The sequence below is a fragment of the Solanum tuberosum genome, unplaced genomic scaffold (genome assembly GCF_000226075.1).
Source record: "Solanum tuberosum cultivar DM 1-3 516 R44 unplaced genomic scaffold, SolTub_3.0 scf00072, whole genome shotgun sequence".
In the NCBI taxonomy this organism is placed as follows: Eukaryota; Viridiplantae; Streptophyta; class Magnoliopsida; order Solanales; family Solanaceae; genus Solanum; species Solanum tuberosum.
The window spans coordinates 1,012,139-1,022,929 of record NW_006238999.1 but is presented as its reverse complement, the minus strand read 5'-3'; the positions used below and the strand labels follow the sequence as shown (position 1 = coordinate 1,022,929).

At 31.4% G+C, this 10,791-nt stretch overlaps 1 protein-coding gene across 1 annotated transcript in view; it reads left to right on the top strand.

Moving 5' to 3' along the window:
- The first annotated feature begins 9,703 nt into the window (after positions 1–9,703).
- LOC102593778 (F-box protein At1g80960-like) overlaps positions 9,704–10,791 on the top strand; it is a 3,179-nt gene continuing 2,091 nt past the window's right edge. The window contains exon 1 of the mRNA XM_006345936.1: positions 9,704–10,585. Coding sequence (XP_006345998.1) covers positions 9,704–10,585 — 882 coding nt within the window. The remainder of the gene's footprint in view (positions 10,586–10,791) is intronic.

The window sequence follows — 10,791 nt, the reverse complement described above, 5'->3', positions numbered from 1 at the left end:
ATACCAAAAGGAAACATATCCAAAGGGAGTTTTCTTCAATTTGTGGAGTTAAATGAATATGTTCTAAAAAATGGTTTACCTTTTAAAGGTTGTGTCAATATTAAGACCCTAAAACTCGGAGGTTGCATATTGGCCGATAATACCCTAGTTGAAATCCTCAAAAATTGCAAGGAGTTGGAGAAATTGACCCTTCGTCATTGTTCCTTCATGTCGACCGAAGTGATCACCAAAAACTCAAGTTATCAGATATTTTTCATATGCAAGAACAGAGTTTTTGCCTAATTTCTAAAAGCCTGGATAAGTTGGTGTTGGAAGATTGTGTGTTTTCAACCACAAAATCTCGTATTTTGTGTCCAAACCTTCGAGTTTTCCAGACAAATGTCGCTTCGCTGCCGAGTTTATGGGTAAGATTTTTTCTCTCCCCCTATTATATTTAGTACATTTTACGTTTGCATTTTAAGTGTTATGCATGTTCTATAGTATAATATTGGCCCGAGTAGAGGCATAAGTTTTCTTTCAATCATCGCTAGTGTTCTTGATGCCCTTCCTACTTACACTATGACAAACTTTGTAGGGAGTTCTAACAGAATCACAACAAGGAGCAGCGATAACATTTTCACTGACAGGTACATCATTTACTATATATACATATACAATTTTTTATTCTTGTACATATAATGTGATATTCCAATGAAAAAGGTTTAGATCAATCCCCTTTCGCTTTTCTAGCTATGCAATCTAAGTGTGAGAGATGTAAAATCTCGTAGCAAAAGCTTGATGTGCTAAAGGTTACGAAGAACTATAAATATTTGATTGTGAATTTAGTTAAAATAGTAATATTAATTTTTAAGTCATGATAAAAATTCACACTTTAAATTTTGAATTTGTATTTGACTGTAGGTACTGTCACTGTTAAAAGGAGAATCCACATGGGATAGTCCACCAAACTATAGCATAAAGTTAAACTCATTTGATCATAATTTGTACTAAGACCCCCCCCCCCCTCTTGTTATGAAGCAATATCTAATTGGGATGAAGTATAGTATAGTAATCCCAATATGGTAAATACAATGTTTCTTTTGATTGTTAATTTACTTAAATTTTATTATCATATTTTTAAATATGTTGTTGTGTAATGACTGATTTGGTGTGATCGCGTCATTACTTTACTTTTTCCCTCATCTTGCCCTTTTACCCTGTCTCTTATAATAGATAATTTAGCTCATACAATAATTTTTTCTTTGTAATATTGTATGCTTAATGATGTGAAACACATAGTTAATCCGAACATTATATTCATCAATAAAATACATTAGAAAATAATAGGTAACAAATTACATCCAAACAAGTTATGATAAAAATGATAATTAGTATGCTATGAGAAGTTCTTTTCCTAGAAGGAAACTAAAAACAAAAAAAGGACTCGATGGAATTTCACTTTACTAAGTGATGCTTCACCATTTAAAGTTTGCGTCAATGTTAAAACCCTAAAGCTCATGACATGCATTGTATGCGAAGGAACCCGATGTCATTGTATGTGAAGGATCCCTAATTGACGTCCTCGATAATTGCACGTTGTTGGAGAATTTGACCCTTTGTGCTTGTAACACGTGGCTAGATCGATTCATGTATCGATCATATGCTCATGTAACATATATAGGTGGATCCAAGATATCAATTTGATGAATTCAATTTGCAGGTTTATATTTATGGAATTATAAGTTTATAATCTATTATTTATTATAATTTTTGTAATTTTGCATATAAATGTTTCGTATAAAAAACGTTGGATTCACTTGAACCCAATAATTATATTTTGAAAGATATCTTTATTAATCATTAACTTGTCATTTTTCCTTCTTGATGTGTTCCCTTAAACTTAATGAAGCTTCTTCTGTGCCAATTAAGCTTTCCAAATTAAAGAAGATTTCCACATTCGTGAAAGTGTTTAAGTTACGTGTATTGTCAGTATATAGATTTTTTACATTTTCGATTGGGTTAAGTTTAATAAATTATTACAATAAATGAATTTCTCATCAAGTTTGATAAGTAACTTGGAACTATATAAAAGAGTACTAATATGCTATTATCGAATTAAACATTACGAAATAGATTTGGGCTTGGGTTTGGGTTCGGGCTCAGGATCATTACAACAAAAGAGATATTTAGTGGCAATATTTATTGTCACAAAAATATTTAGTGGCAATTGAATGAATGTCATTGTATTCATAGTCACTAAATTAACGATATTAATATAGAGTATTAATTATAAATATTCATATTTATTATTACCGCAAAAATATTTATTTGTTGTAGTGGTTCATCGCCATTCAAAAATGATCATAGATGAGAAGAATTATGTCTATGGTACTTTGGAATACCGCGTATTGAGAAATTAAAAGTCCATTGTGGACATGTTTCTTTTGTCACAAATTGGATAAGTCAAGAATTTTCACTTGCATCACCACCCATAATATTGGGACGTTGACATGCTACGATGAATTGAATTTTTAAAATATGAGAAAAATAACTCGAGGAAATTTCACTTTCATGCGATAGAAATAGTACAAAGGGTTGTTTGAAAGGTGGGTTGTTCATGTTCATCGATGCAAAATAAGGTTGTTGTAAGAAGCATATTTATACCAATGAGCGCATTCAAGACAAGATTTCTTTGTGTGGTGGAATTAAGAGAATACGTATTGAGAGACGTGTCACACCCTTTAAAAGTTGCGTCAATGTGAAACCCTAAAACTCATCATGTGCAGTGTGAACGAAGAAACCCTAATCAACGTCCTCGGTAATTGTGAGTTGTTGAAGAATTTGAGTTTTTGTGGTTCTAACAAGTAGTTGGTCACAAGAATTTGATGATTCGTCACAAAGAACTCAAGTTATTAGAGATTCATCATATGCATGTATGCAAATTTTACCTATTTTGTGAAACCCTAGTTAAGTTGAGTTCGAAGCCAAAAGGGCAAAAAAAATTGTCAAAATTTTTAAAAGGGCACATATCAAAAAAAAAATTAACCAAAAGGGTAATTTTCTTGCAAATTTTTTTTTCTAGAGATTTATTGTACTTTGCTAATTTTACATAAGGTGGAGTTTGATTTTTCGGGATGATAGTAGAAAAATTGACATAAGTCATTCTTATACCACTTTTTACTCCCCTGAGTTGTCATGCTTATTTTTTGAAAGTCAATTTAACTAATCTTTGAAGTTAAGTTAAATCAGATTAACATAATATTTAAAAACTATGTACATGACAATTATTATAAGTTACACTTATATTGATATAAATACAAGATAGTAAAAGTACATAGAGGGCGAGCAATATTTGTAAAGAAAAAAAAAACTTCTGCTTTTTAAATTTGAATTCTTTTTAAAGATAAATTATAATTCAAAATATCTGGTCAAACAAATATTTTAAGAAAAGTTATTACAATCTGATCTTAAATTTATTATTATACTTATTTTAGCTTAAAAGCAAATACTTAAGAATACTTTTTTGTTTTACTGATACATTATAAAAGTGCTTAAAGTTGTCTTGATTTAGTCTTCCTAGCCTACCATTCTTTCAAAATGCAAAAGGGGAAACGTCAAAAGCTTAACGATATCACCATTGATGGAGAAAATGAAGCTCCAGACTTGATTAGTAAACTTCCAGATGAACTTTTACACTCAATCATCTCACTTCTTCCAACTAAAGAAGCTGTAGCAACTAGCGTATATTCCAAACGCTGGATATTCCTTTGGAAATCACTGTCTCGATTGTATTTGGATCTATACCAAATCAATAATCACCGTGCTAGAAGTCTAGCCATTGCTGACAAGATTGTTTCATCACTCTCTTTTAGTGTTGATTTTTTTCACCTGCATCACTCTCCAAGAACTTGGGTGCGCTCCGATTACATGCTCCGATGGATTGATTTTTTGAAAAATGAGAAAAAACTAAAAGGGATTTCACTTTCATGTGATAAAATTACTGCAATGAATTTTATCAGGTGGTTTCGCGTATCGAAATTGGGAGAGCGTATTATTCATAAATTCGTTATACCAAAAGGAAGCATATTCAAAGGGAGATTTCTTCAATTTGTGGAGTTAAATGAATATGTTCTAAAAAATGGTTTACCTTTTAAAGGTTGTGTCAATATTAAGACCCTAAAACTTGGAGGTTGCATATTGGCCGATAATACCCTAGTTGAAATCCTCAAAAATTGCAAGGAGTTGGAGATTTTTCATATACAAGTTATTAGAGATTTTTCATATACAAGAACATAGCTTTTGCTTAATTTCTGAAAGCCTGGATAAGTTGGTGTTGGAAGATTGTGTGTTTTCAACCACAAAATCTCATATTTTGTGTCCAAACCTTCGTGTTCTCCATACAAATGTCGCTTGGCTGCCGGTTTTATGGGTAAGATTTTTTCTTTTCCCCCTATTATATTTAGTACATTTTACGTTTGCATTTTAAGCGTAATGCATGTTCTCTAGTATAATATTGTCCCGAGTAGAGGCATAAGTTTTCTTTCAATCATCGCTAGTGTTCTTGATGCCCTTCCTACTTACACTACGACAAACTTTGTAGGGATCAGTTCTAACGGAATCACAACAAGGAGCAGCGATAACATTTTCACTGACAGGTACATCATTTACTATATATACATACACAATATTTTATTCTTGTACATATAATGTGATATTCTAATGAAAAAGGTTTAGATCAATCCCCTTTCACTTTTCTAGCCATGCAATCTAAGTGTGAGAGATGTAAAATCTCGTAGCAAAAGCTTGATTTGCTAAAGGAAATGGAGGACTATAAATATTTGATTGCAAATTTAGTTAGAATAGTAATATTAATTTTTAAGTTATTATAAAAGTTCATATACTTTAAATTTTTAATCTGTATTTGACTGTAGGTGCTCTCACTGTCAAAAGGAGAATCAACATGGGATAGTCTACCAAATTATAGCATAAAATTCAACTCATTTGATCACATTTTATAATAACCCCCCCCCCCCCCCCTCTCTTTTACCCTTCTCCACTTAAATACCAAACTTAGTTCGCATGGCGCAGCCCCCGCCCCCCGCTTCCTGTTTTGAACCAATATCTAATTGGGATGTAGTAATCTCAATGTTGTTTTTTAAAATAGAATGTTTCTTTTGATGGTTAATTTACTTAAATTTTATTATCATATTTTTAAATATATTGTTGTGTAACGACTGATTTGGTGTGATCGCGTCATTACTTTACTTTTTCCCTCATCTTTCCCTTTTACCATGTCTCTTATAATAAACTAGTCATGGTAACGTGCGTTGCACGTTTGTCTCCTATTACTATATAAAATTTGTAGCCAATATAAAATCTTTGTAAATTTAAAATTATATATTTATCCACATGTGCATAATTTTTTTCAGTCTGTATACATACTTGTTAAAGGAGTAGATATTATGTCCCAATTTCTAGAATTTGTAAACAAAGGATTCATTACTATTATTGAAATTCTAGATTCTCTAGTTACACAAGAAATAAAAAATTTAAGACTGTCAAGAAAAATAATAATAGAAAAAGGAAAAAAATTAAGTCAACAGCTAATCTCATTGTACGTGTATAAATAAGAGAAAGTGTGTTTAATTCAAGAAAGCACACTATTTTTCTGTGATTTGGAGAGGAAAACAGAACATCGACTAATAAACACCATTCAACCACTGTATATTTTCTTGGACAATTTCACCAAGAGCACCATTTTCTAGATTCAAGAATAGCAATACGGACTTGATGTCCCTATAGTTTGGACATCAAAAAATCTGAATAATAGGAAATAAAAAAATAAAAAAAGCAATAACAATTGATTTTTGGTTATGAAATATTAATATGGATGTCCCCGAATATTCTCGATGAATACAACTCTCACACCTTTAACTTTTCCCATAATCTCCCATGTTAATGCTATGTTATAACAACCTTTATATGCCTCTATCAATACTATATATAGAGGCATAGGAACTCATATTGTGTTCTCTTGAACATACTTATTGAAAGAATAAGAAATCGCTCTTCTCTTGTCTCTGTGTTTTTATTTCTTTCATAACCAAGGGTCTAAGACATTGTGTTTGATGGTGAAGAAAGAAAGTGTTGAGACGAAAATGTTTATGAGAAAGGTTTTTTTCTTTCGTCAATTCGTAGTGAAATTATTGATTATCAAGCACACTAATGAAAATACTAAATTTACTTGAGAAAACGGCGTTAAGTAGGAAAAAGAACACTGAAGCAAAGTTAAATAGACTGATCTAAATAATTTTAAAGGAATTCATTTTAATAGTTAGTTCATATTAACATCATGGCACATAACAACTCTAGAAAAAAGTTAGGTTCTTGATTGAAAAATTCAATTTGCTACAAGAAATCATCGAGTTCATACATATAATGGCAACCATCAATTTTTTTATGGCATCACTACTGAGATCACTTCTACACCACCATATGCAACAAGGCCTCATTAGAAAAGTGCAATTATCCTCTAGGCATCGTAGTCACACAGGAAAAAGGACTCCATTTTTTTCAAAATATTTGTTTAGGGAAAAAGAAAAAAGAGAGAACTATGTACCTAGCCTTACACCTTTGTTTCCAAATAACTGGTTCTTGAAAGACAAATTTATTTGGACGCATCCTTCATCTGGTTAGCAATTCCTTCTTCGTTTGCTCAACCATTTTTAGATAAATCTTTTATTCTCCTCGAGGTCCTTACGGCAATCTTTGGAAACCTGAAGATCAATTCTTGATGCCATTTAAAAGTACTTCAAGCTCACTTTTTGACACCATTTAAATTGAAGCAAGTCATAGTATCATCAGAGAAAAATAAAAATAAATTAACATGATATAGTCCCAAAAATGAAAAAGAACTTAAGAAATCATAGGAAAAAGAGATACCAAAACAACGATTTGTTATCATCTACCATTACTCAAGATTTAATCAAACAAAATAGAAAAGAAAAAGGGAGAAAAAATATACCAGGCCCGAGAGCATGGACATACTTCTTGAAGTGAACCATCTCCACAAGCAGAAGGTGCGCTTGGATCAGTATATGAATCCTAATTACTGAGGAGATCTATTTCAGATGTTTGATTTCTGAAAAGATGTGCAGTCGTATAGGAGATGAAAAGGTCATAACTTCTTGGAATTCGAAGTGATGGCTAGTTGTATATGATGAGTAGCATTAGTATAATAACTTATTAATATGATAGGATTATTATTTAATAATTAATTAATGTTTTTATTTTTTATTTAGTTGAAGGCTGAAATGGTCATTCAACTTTTGACATAGATTCTTCCCACTTTTAATAATATATGATATGATAATTGTATCTCATACCATACTTTTTTCTTTGTAATATTGTAAGCGTAATGATATGAAACACATAGTTAATCCGAACATTATATTCATCATTGAAATACATTATGAAATAATAAGTAACAAATTTCATCCAAACAAGTTATAATAAAAATAGTACTCCTTTCCTTTTTAGTCAGTTTCAAAAAAATGACCTCTTTCCTTTTTTGGTAACATTTTACTTTTTTGCTTTCCACGTGGCATGTTTAAGACCACAAGATTAAGGGCAATTTTGTACATTTGACATAACTTTAATTTAGGACCACAAGATTCAAAAGTCTTCTTTAATTTCTTAAACTTCGTGCCAAGTCAAACCAAACCAATCTTTTTCAAATGGAGGGAGTAATTAGTATGGTATGAGAAGTTCTTTTCCTAGAAGGAAACCAAAAACAAAAAAGGACTCAATGGGATTTCACTTTACTAAGTGATTCTTCACCATTTAAAGGTTACGTCAATGCTAAAACCCTAAAGCTCACGACATGCATTGTATGCAAAGGAACCCGATAATTATATTTTGAAAGATATCTTTATTAATCATTAACTTGTCATTTTTCCTTCTTGATGTGTTCCCTTAAACTTAATGAAGCTTCTTCTGTGCCAATTAAACTTTCAAAATTAAAGAAGATTTCCACATTCGTGAAAGTGTTTAAGTTACATGTATTGTCAGTATATAGATTTTTTACATTTTCAATTGGGTTAAGTTTAATAAATTATTACAATAAATAAATTTCACATCAAGTCTGATAAGTAACTTGGAAAATATATAAAAGAGTACTAATATGCTATTATCGAATTAAACATTACGAAATGGATTTGGGCTTGGGTTTGGGTTTGGGCTCAGGCTTAGGCTCACTACAACAAATGAGATATTTAATGGCAATATTTATTGTTACAAAAATATTTAGCGGCAATTGAATTAATGTCATTGTATTCATAGTCACTAAATTAACAATATTAATATAGAGTATTAATTATAAATATTCATATTTATTATTACCGCAAAAAAAATTATTTGTTGTAGTGGTTCATCGCCATTCAAAAATGATCATAGAGGAGAAGAACTATGTCTATGGTACTTTGGAATACCGCGTATTGAGAAATTAAAAGTCCATTGTGGACATGTTTCTTTTGTCACAAATTGGATAAGTCAAGAATTTTCACTTGCATCACCACCCACAATATTGGGACGTTGACATGCTACGATGAATTGAATTTTTGAAATATGAGAAAAAAAACTCGAAGAAATTTCACTTTCTTGCGATAGAAAAAGTACAAAGGGTTGTTTGAAAGGTGGGTTGTTCATGTTCATCGATGCAAAATAAGGTTGTTGTAAGAAGCATATTTATACCAATGAGCGCATTCAAGACAAGATTTCTTTGTGTGGTGGAATTAAGAGAATACGTATTGAGAGACGTGTCACACCCTTTAAAAGTTGCGTCAATGTAAAAACCCTAAAACTCATCATGTGCAGTGTGAACGAAGAAACCCTAATCAACGTCCTCGATAATTGTGAGTTGTTGAAGAATTTGAGTTTTTGTGGTTCTAACAAGTGGTTGGTCACAAGAATTTGATGATTCGTCACAAAGAACTCAAGTTATTAGAGATTCATCATATGCATGTATGCAAATTTTACCTATTTTGTGAAACCCTAGTTAAGTTGAGTTCGAAGTCAAAAGGGCAAAAAATATTGTCAAAAATTTCAAAAGGGCACATATCAAAAAAAAAATTTAACCAAAAGGGTAATTTTCTTCCAAATTTTTTTTCTAGAGATTTATTGTACTTTGTTAATTTTACATAAGGTGGAGTTTGATTTGTCGGGATGATAGTAGAAAAATTGACATAAGTCATTCTTATACCACTTTTTACTCCCCTGAGTTGTCATGCTTATTTTTTGAAAGTCAATTTAACTAATCTTTGAAGTTAAGTTAGATCAGATTAACATAATATTTAAAAACTTTGCACATGAAAAGTATTATAAGTTACACGTATTTTCATATTAATATAAGATAGTAAAAATGGATAGAGGGAGCATTTGAAAAGAAAAAAAAAACTTCTGTGAGTAAAAGTGAATTGTCTAAAAACATAGATCACCAACTTTTTAAATTTGAATTCTTTTTAAAGACAATTTTAAATTATAATTCAAAATATCTGGTCAAACCAACATTTTAAGAAAAGTTATTACAATCTAATCTTAAATTTATTATTATACTTATTTTAGCCTAAAAACAAATACTTAAGAATATTTTTTTGTTTTACTGATACATTATAAAAGTGCTTAAAGTTGTCTTGATTTAGTCTTCCTAGCCTACCATTCTTTCAAAATGCAAAAGGGGAAACGTCAAAAGCTTAACGAAATCACCATTGATGGAGAAAATGAAGCTCCAGACTTGATTAGTAAACTTCCAGATGAACTTTTACACTCAATCATCTCATTTCTTCCAACTAAAGAAGCTGTAGCAACTAGCGTATATTCCAAACGTTGGAGTTTCCTTTGGAAATCACTGTCTCGATTGTATTTGGATCTATACCAAATCAATAATCACCGTGCTAGAAGTCTAGCCATTGCTGACAAGATTGTTTCATCACTCTCTTTTAGTGTTGATTTTTTTCACCTGCATCACTCTCCAAGAACTTGGGTGCGCTCCGATTACATGCTCCGATGGATTGATTTTTTGAAAAATGAGAAAAAACTAAAAGGGATTTCACTTTCATGTGATAAAATTACTGCAATCAATTTTATCAGGTGGTTTCGCGTATCGAAATTGGGAGAGCGTATTATTCATAAATTCGTTATACCAAAAGGAAGCATATTCAAAGGGAGATTTCTTCAATTTGTGGAGTTAAATGAATATGTTCTAAAAAATGGTTTACCTTTTAAAGGTTGTGTCAATATTAAGACCCTAAAACTCGGAGGTTGCATATTGGCTGATAATACCCTAGTTGAAACCCTCAAAAGTTGCAAGGAGTTGGAGAAATTGACCCTTCGTCATTGTTCCTTCATGTCGACCGATGTGAGCATTCGTCACCAAAAACTCAAATTATTAGAGATTTTTCATATACAAGAACAGAGTTTTTGCCTAATTTCTGAAAGGTTGGATAAGTTGGTGTTGGAAGATTGTGTGTTTTCAACCACAAAATCTCGTATTTTGTGTCCAAACCTTCAAGTTCTCCAGACAAATGTCGCTTCGCTGCCGAGTTTATGGGTAAGATATTTTCTCTTCCCCCTATTATATTTAGTACATTTTAAGTGATATGCATGTTCTCTAGTATAATATTGGCCCGAGTAGAGACACATGTTTTCTTTCAATCGTTGCTAGTGTTCTTGATGCCCTTCCTACTTACACTATGACAAACTTTGTAGGGAGTTCTAACGGAATCACAACAAGGAGCAGCGATAACATTTTCACTG